Source organism: Hyaena hyaena, unplaced genomic scaffold (assembly GCF_003009895.1).
Source record: "Hyaena hyaena isolate Hyena2069 unplaced genomic scaffold, ASM300989v1 scaffold_37, whole genome shotgun sequence".
NCBI lineage: Eukaryota > Metazoa > Chordata > Mammalia > Carnivora > Hyaenidae > Hyaena > Hyaena hyaena.
The window spans coordinates 71,854-93,125 of NW_024080669.1; the positions used below are offsets into that span (position 1 = coordinate 71,854).

The following is a 21,272-nucleotide window of genomic DNA, read 5'->3' on the forward strand; positions in this document are numbered from 1 at the left end:
ATTCCCCTGACACAAGGCCTTGACATGGAGAAATACACCCAAATAGACTATAAAGATGGTAGCTGGAAGTTTATGAACTTGCACACCAGAAGCTTGGTTCAATACGACTTCCGCCATTGTGTTCCTTCCTCTTTCCAAGGCACCACTAGCCACTGCTAGCCTTAGAGTCCTTTTGTGTAAAACAGGAATCTACCTGGCTCAGGGGGTTGCTGTATTAAATCAAACACTGTATGTGAAAGTACTCCATAAATAAAGGAATGCCAGGCAGATGTGAGTCAACACACAGGTATCCTGGACGTATACCCAACCTCGCTGAATATGTCAACACTGAATTTTTTAAATGTAATTATGCACGTGGGGGCCATCTATGCCAAATGTCAAATCTCAGGTTGGCTTCTGGCACACTCTGACGATGCCTTGCTACAACAGTCCATGCGTGCTCGAGGAGTACAAACTTACTTTAATATTAATTCAAGCAAAACATCATTAGGCAAATTGCCGCTGCAGAAAAAGAGAGCAGAAACTGCATGATATACTCTAATGTTAAATAGGAATGTTTTCATTTTTCTGCACTCTTCTCCCCTCCGTTCACATGGATATTTGAGAGCTCATGGTGTGTGTCAATATCATTAAACCCAGGACTGCAGAGGCCTTAGGGGTTCTCCTACTACAGTGTATGCAGAACTTCTCAGTAAGAATGAATGAGCCGATATGCCTAGGAAATCAAGACAGTCTTGAACTTCAGATGTCCTGTCACCTGATTCCCATCCTTAAAGTACCAGGGGACGCCTCAGATTCTAACGGCTGGACCCTGTATGTATGGCTTGGACACTCATCTGGCCCCGGCGAGAGATTCCGATGCCCTGTCAGATGGGTAGGATGCTGTATGTGGAATATGCAAGCTCAGGGCGGGAGGGAGACGCAAGTCCTGGGGGCAGCCATATTGTCCTGGAAGTAGAAGATGCACCTGGGCTGTCTGAAATATCTGGCCCCCATCTCTTCCTGTTCTCAAGACCACTGGGGTCAAGGTCAGGAAGAAAAAAAAAAAAAGAAATCTACTTAGGGCATTTGTTCTGCTGCCTGGGATACTAGGCCTCCTAACAGAAGTCAGACTCCTGGGGCTCAGTGCTGCTCCATCAGGAGCCACAGAGGAAGGTGGGGCTCACCGCCCACAGGACCACAGGGTACCTCCCTCATCCTCCCTCCTTGCCTTTCTTCTTTCCACAATTATGAAGCTAATATTGCCTGTTTGGGATGATCACACCCTCATCCTCCCTCCCTGCCTTTCTTCTTTCCACAATTATGAAGCTAATATTGCCTGTTTGGGATGATCACATTTCTATGCCAAAAATCGTATGATAGAAATGTACAGCCTGATAAGAGGGTGCCTTCTCCTCAATGTATCTCCCACGAGGACCCACTTGGGGAGAAAGAGGTTAACAAAGAATAGTGCAAGGCAGCATATAAATGCTCTACTAGATGTGTGGGCAGGGGGCAGCTGCTCGGGGAAAGAAGCAATGGGCTCCATCCAGGGGAATCATACTGAAGAGCAAGGGCCCTTGAGCGGGGTGTTGAAGACTAAGCAGGAGTGTGTTTCATGGTTGAGAAGCAACCAGATGGGCGTGAATCCAGGTAGGGGATAGAACAAGGCCAGTGTGACAGTGAAGCTGTGAGCAGTATGGGGCACGGATGGCTGCGGCAAGGAAGTGGCTGGCTACGGAACAGGAAAGATCAGCTTTATTCATCATGCTAAGAAGGATGGACTTTGCCTTGCAAGGGACGGGCAGTCCGTGAATGATTTTATCAGGAGGCTGATATGATTGCATTTTAACTGGGTGTTATATGGAAACCAACTTGACAATAAACTATTAAAAAAAAAAAAGAACTCAGTTGTGGACGCCATGAGGGCAAGACATTGTCATAATTTTTTTCCGTATCCTTAACACTTAAAACAGACACATAGTTATCAGTTAATAAATCCTAATATAAATGTTTAAAAAAATGCAAACTAAAAAACTACAATTCTCAGCAAGTCACATACATTTACTAAATATAATAGCTAGCACTTGGTGGTGTGTACGTCTGGCTCGGCTGGAAGTGCATTACTTACGTACTTACGTAGCCTCATTACATTTGCATGACAACCCATTTTTCGCAGATGAAAAAACTGAGACACGGGTGACCTGCAGCTAGTATGGGTCCGATCTGGCTCCAGGACTTTCACGCCACTGCATCTTAATGATTGCTGGCAATGTCTGCGACCTCCCCTTTAAAAAAATTTTTTTAAATGTTTATTTTTAAGAGAAAGAGATAGAGTGTGAGCAGGGAAGAGGCAGAGAGAGAGAGGGAGACACAGAACCTGAAGCAGGCAGCTCTCTGATGTGGAGCTCGAACTCATGGACTGTGAGATCATGACCTGAGCGAAAGTCGGACGCTTAACTGACTGAGCCACCCAGATGCCCCCTGTGCCCCTTTGATGAGGATACTGCATAAGAAAGACCCTGACCTCAAGGAGAACACAAGTCACCATCAAGGCAGCAGCAGGTCAGAGATAAGGAGAGCCTGGGCCCAGGTGGATTCAGTGGGGGTGGAGAGCACGCTTGAGAACGGTTTAGGAGGTGAGCTGACCAACTGAACATGGGTAGTAAGAGAAGTGAAGGGCAGCTCAGCTCTCTGGGCGCACAGATGCCATGACGTGAGACAAGGCAGAGGAGAAGCAGGCAGAAAAATACTATACAGCTTGTGACACCGTTTTTGAAGTGCCTGTGAGACATCCGGGTGATGTCTAGTCCTGTGTTCAAAACATGCTTCTAGACTTCAGGGGCATAATCAGGGCCAGATTTATAGATTTGGTAGTGGGTGAGATTACCCAGGCAGAAAGCTGTCAGAATGAGAAGGAAAATGGGTCAGGAACATTCACGGGGCAGAGAGAGAGAGAGAGAGAGAGAGAGGAGTCCACAAATGCAGGAGAGGCAGCGATCCGCGCAGTAGGAGAACAGCAGGAAGAGACTGTGACCTGGACCCCAGGAACCTAGAGAGTGGTAGAAAGCGGAGGAGGGATCAACAGTAACAAATGCAAAGCCAGAATGCTCAGGTGGCCTCTGAGAGGCAGAGAGTAGGTGGTCCAGGGAGTGAAACATTCTTCTGAACTTGGTCCTAGAGATGCCTGAGCAGAAACAGCAGTGAGAAGAAGACAACACATAATCACCTCCTGATGACCCCCCATTCATTAAAAACCCTTGGCAATCTTAGATTGCTGGAAATTCACAAATTATTTCTGATTGTCTTCAGCCTTCCCAGACATTCCTGCCATCCTTATTATTTTTGGAGGGTTCTGCAATTTTCTCGAAATAGGCACGTATACTCTGGGTTAATTATTTTAACCTTTGCACACAGGTTTGACTATCACCAGATGCTTACTTTTGGGTAATAATCACTCATGACTCAGGTGACCTAAGATATAGAATGAAGATTGAGATTCTAGGTCATTAACAGATTATAAGTGAAATTGAGTTAACCCTAGAGTTGCTCACAGATAACTATCAATTAGAGAAAGTTCACAAAATAATAAATACTCAGTATTCAACTTTAATTCTGTTAACACAATTTTATGAAAGAAAGCTTCTCTATGCAATTTTAGATTTAGGCTTTCGTGGTCAACTCTGCTGGGCTAGCTTTTGGCATTTGCTGTTTCTGCCAGTTCAGAGCACAGACGTTTCAGATATAGTCAAGTTCATCTCCGATTTGTTCTCACTAGGTCTCCCCTGGTTTCATTGATTCAGGACTGTTCTCTCCCCAGCTGACTTTTTGGTACTTTCTAAGCATACTGCCTCACACGCAGAATGCATTCAATAAATATTTGTTGAAGAAATGCATAAACTGTCAGTTCTGTTTAGTGTAAGCTGTTCATGCCAGTATTCAATTTTTACCCAGTTCAGCCCCCTATTATAAATCAGATCTGAGCAACCATGTGGCATACTAGTGCCTCAGTGTGGAGGCTGGAAGATGGGAGGGGTCCTGACCAGAAAGGGGAACCTTATCAGTTAGGGTTCTCCAGTGTGTGTGTGTGTGTGTGTGTAAAGAGATTTACTTTAAGGAACTGGTTCATGCCACTGTGGGAGCAGTTAAGCCAAAATCTATAGGGCAGCCTGGAAATTCAAGCAGAACTTCTAACCGATAGTCTTGAGGCAGGATTCCTTTGGTTTCAGGAAACCTGTTTTAGGGCTTAAGGCCTTCAACTGATTGGATGAGGCCCACCCACATTAGCAAGGGTAATTTCCTTTAGTGGTGATAGCTGTCAATCACATCTATAAAATACCTTCACAGAATATCTGGGCATCACAGCCTAGGCAAGCTGACACATAAAACTTCACACCCCAAGAACGAATACGGTCATAGGTTTGAGGTGGTAGAAAACACTTGCCAACAGTCCAATTAAGGGTATCCAGAGGGTTGGTGAGTGGGAGTTTGGTTCTGGCCAGAGTTGATATTCCAGATAGTGGTGTCCTGGGTGGTGAGGGCAGCCTAGCAGCACATGTTCCCAGGCAGTGAGTGGAGACACTTGGGGTCAGGTGCCTTCACCCACGTGGTCTGTCAGGCCATGAGTGAGGCTCTAGTATCCTTGGCATTAATCAAGAAATCAAGGCCAGAGCCTAGGTGTACAGCCTGGCCACAGCAGTGTAGTGTGGAGAAAGGGTCAATTTCCCCTGGGATGCTCCCTCAGGGCTCAGTTGCAAGAGTCGGGTGGGGTGGGGTGGGCTCAAGAGACCCTGCTGGCTGGACCATAGCCGAGGGAGAGTGACAGGTATAAGGATGACAAGAACATCGTCCTGAGAGTTAGGAGATCCAGCTTCCAGGTCCAGTCCTGTGTTAGTTCCAAATGTGACTTTAGTTTCCTCACCTGCCAGTTTGGAATTATAATACCTTCCCTCTTTTCTCAAAGAACAGTCCCAGGGACCGAATGAGAGAAGGCACATAAGATCGCTTTCCAGGACACGCTACCCAAAGATCACACCAATGAGGGCGTGGGAAGCCTGGCATCACAGAGAGAGAGCAAGCTCAAATCACACCATTCCTGGCTTGAACTCTGCTCTTTCACCATTATAAGAACAACCCAAGTATATAGGTGTCCTAGCATCTGCTATGACAAAGAGCCACAAATTGGGTGGCTTAAAAAAAAAACAGAAATGTATTGTCTCATAGTTTGGAGGCTAGAAGTTCAAAATCAAGGAGTCAGCAGAGCTGTGCTCCCTCTGAAGGCTTTAGGGGAGGACTCCCTCCTTGTCACCTGTAGCTTTGGGTGGTCCTTGGCATTTCTTGGCTTGTAGATACATCATCCTGATCTGTCTCCAAATTCATATGGTCTTCTCCCCTGTGTCCACATTTCCCTCTTTTTATAAAGACACCTCTTGTTGGATTAGGACTCACTCTAACCTACTATGACTTCATCTTAACTTGACTGTATCTGCAGAGATCCTGTTTCTAAGTAAGGTCACAGGCACAGGTCCTGGGGCTACGACCTCAACCTGTCTTTTGAGGGGATACAATTCAACAGGCACCTGAAGGAGTGTCTGGCACATAGGAGGTGCTCAACGAACGGGAGCTCTCGTGATTGTGAAAAAGAGGGGCGGGTCAGAATCCCCCTTAATTCACAAGACAGGCCCATCAACGACAGTGTCTACAGTGACCAAATGCTCACATTTCTTTCTGTGTTAGCCTGGAGAGCCTGGGGTTTTCATGCTGGCTCCTCTCCTAGATGACTGGCCTCCTTTTCTAGGCCAGGCCGTGATCACGACGGATGCTCAGGCCCAGCACGAGACAGCGCTCTTCTGAGCTGCTTGGATGGGCTCTGTGACAAGAGGACCTTTCCTCCTACAGAAATGGGCCATAGTTCCTGAGGCCCTAGCAGCACCAGCTCCGTGTGCCCAGGCTGGGACTGTGAATGAATACAGACCATCCCCTTTCTGTAGGGCTGGGATGTGGGGCCTGGGAAGGGGTCAGAAGTCAGAGGGTCACTTCTTCTGCAGGCCTGTGGGATGAGCTCTTGATTCCTTCCCCGTTGGACAGCCTTGTGGTGCCAGGTAACACACTGGAAGATACCATGTGAACATGACCTTGGACACCTATAATGACTTGAGTATTGGGGAAATCCATATAATAGCTGTGCACTTAGGGACAGTCTGGATAAAAGGATGAGAGGAAGCTTCTTCTGGTTCAGTAAGAAAACCAGAGAAAGTCAACCCTGTGCTGGCAACATAACTATTTCCCACTTTGTGGATGAGGTATGGCCAGCGTACTCCATCAGGCCCGTCTTCCGCTGCCCACTGGTGTGCTGTCACAAACTTATTTAGACACACGCTGCACTCACTCTAGCCAACCTAACCAGAGAAGTCTGTCTTTCTTTTCTTTCTTTTTAAGGACGCAGAAAAGGGGACAGACCAGAGATAAGTAATGTCATCTATTCACCAGTATAGATAACCCAGAGAAGAAAGAGTCCACGTTCCCTCACGAGATGCATTGCTCAGAGTGAACCAAGGTGAACTTGGGAGTTGGCGAGATCCTTGAGAATGCTGGGATAGCTTATCTGGACTGGGAACACTGTCCCTAGGTAGAAGCAGAGTGACCACTCTGTGGTCCCACACGCTATGCACCGAGAGTTGAGCAATTGCTCTTGGTCACTTGTATTCAGTAAGGCAGAAGCAATTTTTACTGGAAAGCCCACAAGTGTGACTTTTCCATTCTTCCTGTTTGCAAGTCCGTGCAGCTGATGGGGGAAAAAATAGCCCAGCTCATTTGCATTTAAGTCTTGAAATCTAAATATTTCCGTGAGTCATTCATTATTACCATATAACTCAGTGTTTGCATGCAAATAACTTTAATGACATAAATGCTTATAAAATAAGTCTCTTACCATATGAACTCGGTAAAGAATGCTAATTCCCAGAGTCATGAATGGTTTGGAGAAATCAATCACCTTCTCCCGTTCAGCAGTAATGGTGAGGCCTGCCACAGCCAGGTCTGCTTTCTGAAAGGGGAGAGAGAGAGCCCATCAATGGGGCGGCCATGTGAGATGCAGGTGTCTTGTGACCAGAGGTCATCACTTATTGGGGAGATGTCACTCTGGTCTGGATTCTCTGTATGGGAAGTGACTCTAGATAGTCATGGTACATCCCAGGGAAGAACATAACAGGGCATGAGTACTGAAGCTATAACCCATGCTCATTTGAGGTCAGACCTCTCTAAATATATCAGTAAGTATAAAAAGCAGGGGGCATCACTACAGACCATTCAGAGACAGTCTCAAAATGCCCTAGGGGAGGGAAAACTGGCACATAGGCTGCTGGGTTTCAACATCAAATAGTTTTTAAATTCAGCTTCTTAATTTGCTCAGTCAATAGAACTTGACAGAGTTACCAGGTTGTAGAGGACACGTGGTGGGGGACAGTGACAATGAAAGACAAAAATGATGTAACCACAGAAACGAGAAACAATGCAACCCCACTTATTTCACAGTGAGGACACAGAGGCTCAGAAATTGAGCAGGTGGTCCGACGCCACAGAGCCTGTCCTTGTCAGAGCTGGGGCTGGACCTTGGGCCTCCAGGCCCACTAGCCACTTATGCTGCTGTTAAGGTTAAAATTCAGGTGCCATAGAACTAAAAGAAGGGTCTCTGGTCCTTCACGCAAAGCCACCAGAATTTGTTCCACGGACGTTTCCTTCCTTTCTTTCTGCTTGCACTTGTACTTTAGGTGCCCACATCTGGTGAGAGTCTGTCCTGAATTCAAGGCCTCTGGTAAAGGGGATGCTATAGGCTTCCTCGATGCTCCTCTTGGCCAGAAAGTCCTTCCTTACACCTAACTGAAACTTGCCTGTGGCAAAACAGTTCAACTCCTTCCTATTGAGTCTCCTCCCCCGTAACACGGTGTGGAGGGGACAAGCCCAGAACTGGTATGCAGTTCCGGTCTACGCGCTACCCTTGTCAACTGACTTAGCTTAGTTGCTTCATGTCTCTAGATGTCCTTGACCTTATCCTTAAACCAAGGATGGGAGGTGAAGACAGGGCTAGGACCCTTCCCAGCAATTCTCTAACAGGGTTTCTCTACATCTAGTCTCTGACCACCTGCATCAGCATCACCTGCAAGGGCTTATGAAAATGTGAATTTCTAAATTTTCTTAATGTTTATTTATTTTTGAGGGAAAGGGAGGGGCAGAGAGAGATTTTTTTAAAGTGTTTATTTTTTTGAGAGAGACGGGGGGGCAGAGGATCTGAAGTAGGCTCTGTGCTGACAGTAGAGAGCCCAATGTGGGACTTGAGCTCATGAACCGTGAGATCATGACCTAAGTGGAAGTCAGACACTTAACCAACTGAGCCACCCAGGTGCCCCTAAAATGCAAATTTCTGAGTCACATCCTGCACCACCTGAATCAGTCTGTGTTGGCAGGGCACAAGCGTCTATATCTGTGACAAGTTGCCCACGTGATCCTGACTTCCTCTAACATTGAAGAGCCATGTTTAACAGCAGAGGTGTGTATCTCAGACTGGCCTCCACTGGTTTCCATTTTAGCTTAACTCCTTCTTCTAATTCTGGTGGATCAGCTGATGGAAAAGAGGAAGAGAGAAATGAGGAAGGGAAGTGTCCGGTGTCCAGCAATCTACAAACAGGCCAGGCAACTCTGAATGAGCACAGACATACCCACATGTACGTACACGATTCTTCCTAAATCATTGCAAAGAAAATAGAGAGATAGACACGCTGGCCCTCATTCTGCACACAAGAGAATTTGCGATCTGTGTACAAGAAGGATAAATCCATTGGCAAAGGTCAGTGTCTTCTGCATGTCAACCTTGAGCCTCCACTCCCGATCCACGTTCTGTCGACCAGAACAGCTGTGTGATCCTGGCATAGGTTAACAAACGCAGGGCCTTATAAAGTGGGACCAGGCTTAAATGAAAGAAACAAGGGTGCAGATGTTAACAGTTTTTTTAATAAAAAATACAAACACGAATGCCTCATTGTGCTCATTCCGCATTTCTCCAAGAGAGTGCTGATTGCTGCGATCAAGTGAATCAATCCTTGAGATTAAAAAATGATGTTTGATTAGAAGATTGTTAACACCTTCATTTGGGACACGTTGGGGGGCCCCCTGATGACAGCGGCACTGGCTTGAGTTCCACTCGAGAGCACAGGTGTAAAGCAACAGAAATCACGCAAGCACAAAGGCTCCGCAGGTGCAAGGTCAGACTTGTGAGCCAAGCCAAGCCCTGCATGAACCTTGAGGGGAGGAGACAAAGAGTTACATGGGTTGGACTAAAGGAACAGAAGAAAAGATCAGGAAAATCCAAAACTGATGAGATGGGCAAAGGTAAACAGCTTCCAGTCCCTTCTCTGGTTATTTAAAAACACATATCCCATCAACCCCCAAAAGAGCCAAATTCAACAACTCTACCCCCAAGTTTCTTTTCCTTGCACATGGCTTTCCTCCAAAAAAGGGCAAACTTGGGACTGAAATTTGGAAATCATTTCACAAGTTTATAGAAGCTGGCCAACAATGGCATTATGGTAAAACAATTCCATATGGAGAGAGAGCTGGCCAGGGACAGTGTCGCAGGAGGGTCCCTTCCTGGGCACGTACAGAACTACCACATACCCAGGGGGAATGTGTGCCCCAGGCTCGGATAGGACATTTCTGTCTCTTCACAGAGACACTTCCCAAACTGGGCCAAATAGAAAAACCGCCTCCTGTGGACATCACTGACTCCCTGCCACCAGACAATCCTTCTTGCCCTTGTCCCCAGTCAAGAGTAAGTTGGGGGCAGGAAAGGAGGGGCGGGTGGGAAAAAGCTAAAAGAAACCACAGAGGTTTGATGGTAGCTTGTTTCTTATATTTAATCAACTTAGTATAGAACAGTAATTATCTATCTTGGCTTCAACACACCCTAAAGTATCAGCCACAACCTCTTGGGATCAGATTATTCCAAAAGATGGACATTTAGTTTATTTCAACTTAGTTAAAAAGACATTATGCTACAGGAGCACCTGGGTGGCTCAGTCGGTTAGGCATCTGACTCTTGGTTTTGGCTTAAGTCGTGATCTCACGGTTCCTTGAGTTTGAGCCCCGTGTCGGGCTCTGTGCTGACAGCACAGAGTCTGCTTGGGATTCTCTCTTCCTCTGTCTCCACCCTTACCCCAACCATGCTGTCTCTCTCAAAATAAATAAGTCAACCTTAAAAAAATAAAGAGGTTATGCTATTAAGCCATCTTAGATGGAGGGAGGGCTGCACTCTTTACAGAAAAAGCAGTAGGCAGGACATCACAAGGCCTGGCTCTTGTTGGTCACTCACGGTGATCGTGGGCAAGTCATTCCCTTTCCGGGGCTGATGTTTTAGCCACTGTGAAATGGAAGAGCTCAACCCAATGCCCTCTAAACTCTTTGTCCAGCTCCCAGACCTCACACTTGCATTGCGCTCGGCTATGGGAGAGACAGAGCTTAGTTTAACCAGCCCCTCTTTTGCTCAAGGAGATGATGGTGGTCTGAAGAATCGAACACTAGGGAGCAGTTGGGGAGAACGAGCTCGGAGCAGGAAAATATCAGACAGGTCAGCAGAGAGCAGCAGCCTACATTGTATTTTAGGGAAGAAAATCCAGAGAGGTGGGGAAAGTGCACTCCCATCTGATTAACAGGTTGGGGAGTGTTCCCATGGGCTGGGAAACCAGAAAAGGCTGGGACCCCCAGAGCCAGAGGAAGAGAGGGAGAGCTGACAAAAGAGAACTGGGAGAGAGTTCTGTTTGCAGCATGGTGTTCCTGGTCTTGGGGTGTGAGTGTGTGTGTGCGGGTGTGCACAGGGTTGTGTCAATGCATCCCCTCTGAAATCCCTCTCTCCTCCCCATTTTCAATTGAAAGTGTTCTTTAAAGAGCTTCATGTTGTGCCTCTGAGAGATCCCCCTCTTTGATCTCCTAGATGTTTGTGGAATTTACAAGGGGAGGAGGGCAGGCTGGAGCCAGCCCGGAGGTAGCTTCCGGAACAGACCATCCTTTGCCTCATGGAGTTTAATAGGGGCCATGCAACTTCCACCATTGCTATCAGAGCCTGGAGGCGCAGCGTGGCTATGGCTCTGCTCCGGGAGCTGGGCCCAGTGGGGAGGGAGGCAGCAGTCCCTGGTGGCCTTAGCTGGCTGCTCTCACCCTGTGCCTCCCTGAGAACACCTCTACCGCCAGGAAGGTGGGAAGGAGTCTGATGGCAGCAGCAGATCCCTGACAGGCAGAAGGGAACAGAACATTCTTCTGGGTCCTTCTCCTCTTTCAGAGAGCTGCTGCCCTCTTTCTGGCAAAATGTGCTCCCTACCCCCTCAGCAGGGCCCCAGCCTCCCCCTCCCACCTTACGCAGAACCAAGCTAAAGAGCAGATGGCACAGGGCGGAAGACTACATGCCCGTAGCAACTCGGCCTCTCAGGGACTCATTTTACTGGGCTATAGGGTGTGGGCAATGCCTGCCTACAATTACCCTGTGAGAGTCCAGAGAGGTGCTGGACTTGCAAGAGACTTATAAACTGCACACCCTGTAAGGCCACCTGTGCCTGGGAGCAGCTGCTGACGCAGGGCTAAGACTCAGCCTTCAGTGGGGGGCAGAGCTGTCCTGACACTTGTTCGCTGTGTGACTTTAGGCAAGACATTTAACCTCTCTAGGCCTCAGTCTGCTCATATAGAAAGTGGTGAGCATCATAGTACCTACCGCCTAGAACTGCTGAGAAAGCGAATGGTAAGAAGTAAGGACTCAGTAAATGTTGGCCTTTCGGATGATAATCTCAACAAGGGCTTCTGGAGACAGTATCTTAACCCGTGATGAGTAGGAACGTCTGGATGGAGGTTGGGAGCATCCAGGCCTGTTCTACCTCCAGGTAGGGCAGAGGTCTCTGGACACTTGGCCCCTGGTGGTCTTTCCCCGGTGACCTGGGACACGCACAGAGCTGGGCCCACAGGACGTGCATCTCCGGCGTGGGTGCCTGTCTCTGAAGATTCACATAATGACCCTCTTGGGCCTTCTGCTGTCCCCACGCTTTGAAAATTCAAGGAAAAACCAGACACTCAGCTTGGAAACCAAACACGGTCATTTCCCACAGTCTCTTCCTTGTTATGTGATTCTCCTCTGGGAACAGCGGATTAAATGACCTCCCCAGCTTCCTTTGAATTCTCAGATCCACTGTGCTATCTCTGATGGGCTTCTAGATCTTTTTCTCCTGGCTTTTTTTTACAGGGTCCCCCTGACCCCCAAGTCAGCTTCCTGCCCCCTGGGGAGGCCAGCCGCTCTTCCATGCCAGCAGCTTCCTGCCCCTTTGCAAGTCACATCTGCCCATACCTTATTTCACCTGCTACTCATGCCCCATAGTGCCTCCCATTCTTCGTGGCCATTTATTTAACTCTGTAACTGTGTTACTTAACTCTGGAAAGCTTTGGGAGGCTACAGTTGGAATGAGAAACTGCTGCACAGAATCAGGCTGTACTGAGCATTCCTGGAAGCCTTCACTCCAAGGTAATTGCATCTGGAGATCCCCTGTATGTCGAGGAGGCTTACAGAATTCCAAGCAAGGCCAGTCTGAGGCTGCACAAACAGGAGCTGGCATAATGCATATAAATACCTAGATGGGAAGGAGCTCTGAGTCCATCAGGGAGGCTTGCCAGGGAAGGATAATGCACATTAGGCCCTGGCCGAGGATGATGCGGGGCCACCGAGCCAGTGCTGGGTCCTGGGTTCCCCCCCTTGAGGGTGGGTTCTCGGGGTAGGCAGCGATGGTCTGCAGAACCCCACTGCACCCTCCTCCTCTGCAATGGCTAGCATCCCCTCACCCCTCTTTCCTGACTCTCTATCTTGCTGGAGGCAGGGTGCAAGGTGCTGAGATACAGGCGTGGCCCTTGGTGGCCGAGGGCTTACAGTCCAGTGGGGAGGTGGACAGTCATCAGATAGCCAACATATTTGTAAAATTATGGCTGTAACACGTTTTACAAAAGGGTCATATAAGGCACTGTGAGAAGGTAGCACAGGGGGTTGACAGAGTCTGGGAGGTCCATGGGGGCTTTCCCAAGAGGAGATGCAGTTGCCTGAACAGGAGGTACCTGTGGGAAGGCCTAGGGTGAACACTCCCAGTAGAAGGACAGCATGTGCCAAGGCCCTGAGGCAGAAGGAAACTTGGTGCATCTCAGGGACTGGAAGAAAGCCAGAGTGGCTGGAGGACACAGGGCTGAGGAGCATGCTCTGAGATGAGGCTGGAGAGGCAGGCAGAAGAGGCGACAGTTTGAAGAGCACTTGGATGGCCCTGAGAATTTTAAGCAGTGGATGGCCTACAAGATACGGTTGGTAATACTAACCTCACTAACACCTATAGCCCTTCCTGTGTGTCAGGGTCTAGACTGAGCACATTAAGTGTGTTAGCTCACTTAATGCTCACAAGACCCCTGTGAGGCAAGTTACTATCATTATCCTCATTTTACAGGGCACAGTGAGGCACAGAGAGGTTAAGGAACTTGCCTAAGGTTGCGCAGCAAGTAAAAGGCAAAGCCAGGATTCCAACCTGGGTGGTTTTGCTTCAGAGCCTGCATTGTGAAGCAAATTCAATTGGCTCTAGTGAAGAAAAAGGATTGAAAAGAGGCAAGAAGGGACCATCCTTATTTTTATCTTCCTTTGTTCTCCATTTAAACATTTTTTTAAAACATTTATTCATTTTTGGGAAATAGAGACAGAGCACGAGTGGAGGAAGGGCAGAGAGAGAGGGAGACACAGAATCCGAAGCAGGCCCCAGGCTCTGGGCTGTCAGCACAGAGCCCGACGCGGGGCTCAAACTCACGAACTGTGAGATCATGACCCGAGCCAAAGTCAGATGCTTAACCGACTGAGCCACCCAGGTGCCCTGCTTGTTCGCCACTTATACCACTTCGCACAGGGTAACCTGTGTCCGTGCTACCACTCCATCAATGGCAGGCAGCTGGATTTGGTGCTATGGGTACCGTGCCCGAAGGAGGCTTTCCAGCCCGTATCTTGCTGGACCTCCTAGCCAGCCATTCTTTTCAGCCCCTGCCTGGTCCTCTTGAAAGAGGCCAATGTCAAGGACGCAGCCCTCCCTCCACGTCTCTGACTCCGCTACCACGCGTCACTGGCACCGAGACAAAGCGAGCTCACATTCCAGCCCTGCCAGTTGCCGACTGTGTGACAGTGGGTAGGTTTTTACATCCTCTCCAAACTCACTTTTCTCTTCTGTAAATGGAAATGATAATCACCAGCTCGGGGCTGTTATGAGGACAAATGACATATAACACACTGAGCACAGGGCCTGGCGTGTACAGATGCTCAATAAATAGTGGCTATTAATATTCTTTTTCTAAAAAGGTGAACTTTTACACCACGACAACTATACCTTTCCTCCCTCTTAAGAAATTATCCATGATCCTCACTCCCCTGAAGTCTGCCCTCATGAACGCCTGTGACTTCAGCCTCGCTTCCCAGGACCGCCTGAGTCCCCCACCCTGAACCAGCTCAGCAGACTCCAAACACGCCTTGTACTTCCTGACAGCAGTGGCTCCCACGGTGCTTCCTCCACCTAGAACGTCCAACCCACATCGCCACCTACTCTTCAAGGTCCGTTCACAGCTTACTTCCTGTGCAGAAACTTCCATCACCTCCCCAGGAATGAGCCCTTTCTCTTATCACCAAAGGCGCTAAGACACTGCTTATACCTCTCACATGGCATAGGCCATATAATGCCTTGGATTAAAACAGGGGGCCAGGGCTCATACTCCAACTCTGTACTTACTAGCTGTGTGACCTTGGGGAAGGACTTACCTTCTCTGTGCCTCAGTTTCGTCTTCCATAAAGCGGGCCTAACAATAGTTCCTACCTTCACGGAGCTTCTTTGGGAATCAAATGAGCAAGCCGTGCAAAGCCTATGCCTGGCACAGAATAACTCAATAAATTTTAGCCCTTCTCATTATTCTCACTGTTCTTGTGGACATGTATGTGCCTATCTTAGCTCCCCATTAGAGCATAAGAAGCAGGGGCAAAGATTTTAAAATATTCAATGTACACAGCATTTCCAAGCTGCTAGTGGCCCCGTTTCACAAAGAAACCAGGGAGCAGAGAGGTTAGTAATTTGCTCTAGTACACATGGCCAGGACAAGGAGAAAGCTAGCTTCAGACCCACGTGGAGTATCAGGACTATATCCTTGGCCTTCTGATGGCTGCACCGTGTACAGTGATTTCCCCAAAGTGGGCACACGGTGAGTCCCCCATGAACAAGCAGCGTGGCCAAGAGTGCAGGATACGGGAGGACAAGCCACCAAACGTGGCCTACCCTCGAGTCCCTTCGCACGGACCACAGAATCAGGCTGCTGTCTGATGCGTGCCTGTAAGCAGGCGGGATTTTCCCAGGAAGTCAGAATGTTACAACCGGGTGCAGGTCATGAATGACCCAGACGCGGTCAGATACCATCCTCATCCTCCAGCCTAAGGCAGACTCAGAGCCCTGGATCCCTTTTCCCCTTATGCTCTCCCAGGCCCAGTCCCCTGGAAGCCTGCTCAGGGGAGAGGCTGCCTGGCGCTCTGTGCTTGCAGGCGGCTATCAGTGCAGAGGTGTTCGCTCTCCCCAGGGCAAGCCTAGGGATGGTGAGGGCAGGCGGGTCCTCACTGGGCCCGGTGGCCACAGAGAAGAGGAAGGAACCGTGGAGCTGTTTCTAGAACCTGGCTGGCCCTCAGTCCCTTTCTGCCGTGCAGCAGAGCAGATTAACATCTGCAGCTCAGCCCATTTCAAATGAGATTATCTGCTTACTTCTGTCTTTTGATCGATTCACCTGCTGGGTGCCTTTCTGCACCACTCCACCCACCCCCCATCGCCCCCACCTAGTGAGATGCCCAGGGACCGGCCATGACTCACTGAAGTCATCAGGCAGAGCGGCAGTGGATTTTGAAGGAGACGGGGGAAGCTCACTCCCACTCCTGGCTCGAGCTTGGGCAGAAGTCATCATTTAGGCCTTCCTAACATGCCTGAGAAGCGCACACATCTGCTCTCCTGTCATGGGAGGCGGGCCGTTCCCCTCCTCCCGGTGTGCACCGGGGTTGAAGATGAACCCGCTCTCGGGGCTCATGTGGCATCTGCACAATGCCTGGTGTCCTTGTCCACCGGGGACGCTGGATGCTAGCCCCACCCCTCCTTTCTGCTTTCAGGGATGAGGGCATGGAGAAGGGCACCCAGTCAGTTACCTGTCTCCTGCACACATGCATGCACCGACCAGCTGGCTCCCGGGCCCCAAAGAAAGCAGGCTCCGATCGGAGCTTTCGAGAACCAGCCTGAGCCCAAATGTGTGGGATTTATCCATGCTCACTGGGCTGAGTCCAACCTCAGTAACGCTCGGGGAGCAGAGGCCCAGGGAGCGTTAGTATTCCTGGGGGAGCGGCAAAGTCATTCGTAGGTCTGAGGGCTCCCCCGTGCTATTTCTCGAGGTGACAGTCTACTCTCAGGGTTGGATGAATTTCTTTAGAGTTAAATTAAAATCCCCATGAAATATTTAGTTGGCTCAGCTCAGGGCTGTATTATTGGCCTATGTGGGCAGATTTTAGGGAAGAAGCCAGGTGAAGGTAAACAAGGGGTTGGCAATTCAGCCACAGGTGAAATGGGGGAGTGCTGGGGGTCCGAGCAAATGTTGACCTTTGGCCTCTTGTCATAGTCTCCCATTCAGGGGCCATGGGCCTTCTTGCCCTTTGGGGTCAGACAGAGGTCTGTTTAAATCCCAGCCCTGCCATTCACCAGCTGAGCAAAGTACCTCCAGTCTGGGCTTAAGTCACCTCCTCTCTAAATTTTTTAAAAAAATGTTTTATTTATTTTTGAGACAGAGAGAGACAGAGCATGAGAGGGGGAGGGATAGAGAGACAGGGAAACACAGAATCTGAAGCAGGCTCCAGGCTTCAAGCCGTCAGCACGGAGTCTGATGCGGGGCTCGAAACCACGAATGTGAGATCATGACCTGAGCCGAAGTTGGAGGCGTAACCGAATGAGCCACCCAGGTGCTCCAGTCTCCTCCTCTCTAAAATGGGTGAAATAATGCCTTTTATGTTTGCTGTGAGGACTAAATGTAATACCTATGTAAATAGAGCTCAGGTGTGGTCTTACCTCTTCCTCTCCCCTCTTCCGGATGTAGTTTTTCAAGGGTCTCTTGAAAAACAAAAGCAGATTATGCTGTTTTACTCTGTATTGACTTAATCGTTTTTATGCCTGTGGCCCCTTTCAGCACTCTGGTGAGGTCTGTGAACCCCTTCTTTAGAAATGTTTGAAAATGATTATTCTGCCCGGGTGGCTCTGTTGGTTAAGTGTCCGATTTCGGCTCAGGTCATGATCTCACAGTTTGTGGGTTCGAGCCCCACGTCCAGCTCTGTGCTGACAGCTCTGAGCCTAGAGCCTGCTTTGATTTCTGTGTTCCCCTCTTTCTCTGTCCCTCCCCCACTTGGACTCCGTCTCTCACCCTCAAAAGTAAAATATTTAAAAAAATTTTTTAAATGATTGTTTCATTTACTGTATTGCATAACTGTATCACACAGAAATATAGTTGTCAGGGCACCTGGGTGGCTCAGTCAGTTTAGTGTCTGGCTTTGGCTTAAGTCATGATCTCACGGTTCGTGGGTTCGAGCAATGTGTTGGGCTCTGTGCTGACAGCTCGGAGCGTGGAGCCTGCTTTGGATTCTGTGTCTCCCTCTCTCTCTGCCCCTCTACTGCTTGCATGCTGTTTCTCTCTCTCTCTCTCTCTCTCTCAAAAATAAGCATTGGGGAAAAAAAAGAAATCCAGTTGTCAAAATATTTTTATATTCTTGTGCTACAGTGACCTTGGAGCTACAGGCAGGTCTGAGAACAGCACTATACTGACACCACCGGTGACAGAGTCACACGTATGGTTAATATCACTATGCTTTGCTGCCCACGTTCATAATAGAAGGAAATCACACATTTCAGTTTAAATTTAGAAACAAAATGGATGTAATTTTTTTCCTTCTCAGTTTATGGACTCTCTTGATGCTATCTATTCTCAGACCCTTGGGCATACAGGCCAAAGACCCATAGAAACTTCTCAGCTTACAAACAGTACAGGCTGACCCTTGAACAATGCAGGGGGAGGGGCACTGACCCCCCGCACAGTCAAAAATCTAAGTGTAACATTTGACTTATCCAAAACTTAGCTACTAATAGCTTACTACTGACTAGAAGCCTTATCAATAACAGTTGATTAATATGTATTTTGTATGTCATAGGGATTAAACGTTGTATATTCACAATGAAGTGAGTCAAAAAAAGAAAATGTTATTCAGAAAATCCTAAGGAAGAGAAAGTACATTGTACTATATTACAGTACTGCACTGTATTTATATAAAATAATCTGTTTATAAGCAGATCTAGGCAGTTCAAATCCAAGTTCATCAAGGGTCAGCTGTAACTGTTGACCATGGCACATGGACATCGGGGCCTGTAGCCTACTAACGACACTCCAGTCATGCTGGCCTTCATCTTGCTCCTCCAAGAGGGCAAGTTCATCTGCATCTTCACATCTACTCTTTCCTCTGGCTGCAGTGCTCTGCCCTGCCCCTGGCCTTGGCTGTGGCGAGGCTGGCTTCCTCCCACCATTCAGATCTCTGAGCGGCTTTCCTTGTGTGCCCATCTAAAGGACCCCTCTCCTCGACACACTGTCTTATCATCCTATTGTATCTTCTTCACGGCAAACATTACAATGCAAAATTGTCTTAGTTATGTATTCCTTTAGCTGTTCATTGTCTAGAATGCAAGCTCCAGGAGGCAGGAAACTGTGTTTTTTGCTACAGCTTTACAAATACCCAATTTCCCCCAAGTTGATAAATCCTCCAGTCCACATGACAATAAAGTCATCAGCGGGCCACATGTTAAGAGGCACCGAATGTCTACTGGCAGGTTTGCACACTTCTGCTGGTCCCCTACTCCTGCTGGCTGCCAAAGAAGCCAGGCAGGGTCTGGAGCACAGCGTGCGGCCCCGCCAGTGAGCACAGCTAACTGGCCCATCAGGGGGATCAAACGTGCAGCCTTGACTTCATAAGCAGAAGGCTTGCACTGACCACACCCCCTCTGCATCAATGAGGGGCCTCAAGGTTCTAGGCCCATGCTGCAAGAGCACGTTCACATTCAGACAGGCTCAGGCAAGTGGCTTCTGCAGCTGGAGGAATCTGACAGCACCACTGGCCCACGATGCTGTCTTTCCTTCATTTCCCTTCCCACCTGTCAGCCTTGTAATGAAAAATGGTGTCACTCACAAGCCTGTTATTAAGACCGTTTCTGTGCGATGCAATCAAGTAGCACCAGTTGTTGGAATCATCGCTAAACTTCCAGAAGCTTCCCTTCTGCCGCCTTCTCTACTCCGAGCCAACAGCTTCCCTCCACTGCTTCACCCACCCCTAACCTGGAGGGAGGTCCCAGCTCTGCTTCAGACTAGCGCCGAGCTGCCCCACGGCACCAGCAAGGATGAGTAGGGGTCTAACCAATCAGATCCAAGAACTGGGGAGCACCTAGCCTTCTTCCCCTGTCTCTTTTATATGCACAAGTTCAAACCGCTGCAAAGGGCAGGAGGGGAGGGCATTTTCTCAGGGATCCCTGTCAGTTTTTTGAGGAGAGAGCTAGAGAAGTCGTCACAAACCTCTGACCACTCTTCTTGCGGGGCAAAGTCCATTTGGTTGACTTCAGAGAAGTGTTCCACCTTGTTGACATGGCTCATGTGCCAACCAATAATAATATCCGCAAAGTGCACTTGGCCCCGCGACAACTACAAGGTCAGCAGTGCCAATTCAGAGCCTCAATTCAAAGAGGCTCAGCAGAGTTACATGGTATTAAATTGGGGACAGTGGTTGCCTTTGGGGAGGAGGGGTGTATAGAGAGAAAGGAGGCACGCTGGCAAGGCGGGGACAAGGGGCCTTCAGGTCATGGTGTTATTTCCTGACCTGGAAAGTGATTGCATAAGTATGTCCCCTTGGTGCCAATGCATCAAGCTGACACTTAAGATTTATGTACTTTTCTATACAAGTATTTAGATTAAGATGTTTTTCAAAAAGTTAAGCGATTTGCCCAAGCGGAAGAATAAGTAGCCATCTTCCCACCTGACACTGCCCACCATGCTGGCTCTGAAGCCCACAGGGGCTATGGTGGCTGCATTAACTGGGCCACAGTCTAGAATTTCACACACCCAAGAAAGGGAAGGTGAGGCATGGCAAGTCTACTGTGGATCTCTGTTTAAATGTCTGAATGAGGGCTAATTAGAGAGGGGTGGAAAGGAACAGTTGGATGTTTTAATGTAAGTGGCATTTGCATCTGGATGGAGAAAAGTCTAGCTCCCTGGTCTGGTCCAAATAGCTCAACAGACTGAAACCTCTGGAGGAGATAACTCTTTGTCCCATGAACATCAGGCAAAGTCCCAGGGAAGCCTGGCCTCCTCCCTGCAACCACCCTCCGGCATGGAGCGGTCCCCATTCTAGGCGGGTCTTGAAACCCAGAGGAGAGGGGAAATTCAGTCTGTCACAGACTCAACAGCGATGTTCTTGTAGTGCTTTGTGACAGAGAGCTGTCAGAGGGCCCCGGGTTTAAGGCTGCCCCTTGATAGCTGTGTGACCTTGGGCAACTCACTTAGCCTCTCTGAACTTGTTTCCTCACGAGCAAAGCAGGAATGGCAATGGCTTCTAATTCACTGGGCTGTGAGGGTTAAATGAGCTAATGCACAGGGCCTGATGTAGATGAAATCATTGCTCAACGAATGCTCAATGTCATTGTTATGCTGTTCCTGATCCTGGCATCCTGCCTCCAACCTCTGTCTGTTCTCTTTGAAGCCCCCAGAACCCGGCCTCTGATATGGGCTGCACCATCCTGCCTGGCGGGGGCTTCTGAAGGCTATACCCTTCTACCTGACTTGCTCCTACGCGAGTCCCCTTCGCTTTTGACTGACACCAACGTACACATTTGCTGTACCTATTGACGCCATCTTCCTTGCTTTGGTCTCTTGCCTGTGCCCCACTGTTCGCCACTCCCCAGCCGCCAGCCTGGGCCCCAGTCCACTGTTTCACTGCCATCCAGGACATGATAGGTCTGCTCAGGGTGTCTCCCGGATGGGGATAAGGGATCCATCTGGCAAGAGCCGACAGCATCTTTCCAAGCAGTCCACATGCACTGAATGGGCCCCATGCTGCCATTTGAAAAGAGGTGGGTCTCTGTTTTGTTGCTTCACTTGCAAATGTA

At 48.8% G+C, this 21,272-nt stretch overlaps 1 protein-coding gene across 2 annotated transcripts in view; it reads right to left on the reverse strand.

The window, feature by feature from the left end:
- GRIK4 (glutamate ionotropic receptor kainate type subunit 4) overlaps positions 1-21,272 on the reverse strand; it is a 432,944-nt gene that overhangs the window by 37,396 nt on the left and 374,276 nt on the right. For both annotated transcript variants that reach the window (XM_039229403.1, XM_039229402.1), the window contains one exon: positions 6,911-7,024. In XM_039229403.1, coding sequence (XP_039085334.1) covers positions 6,911-7,024 — 114 coding nt within the window. The remainder of the gene's footprint in view (positions 1-6,910; positions 7,025-21,272) is intronic.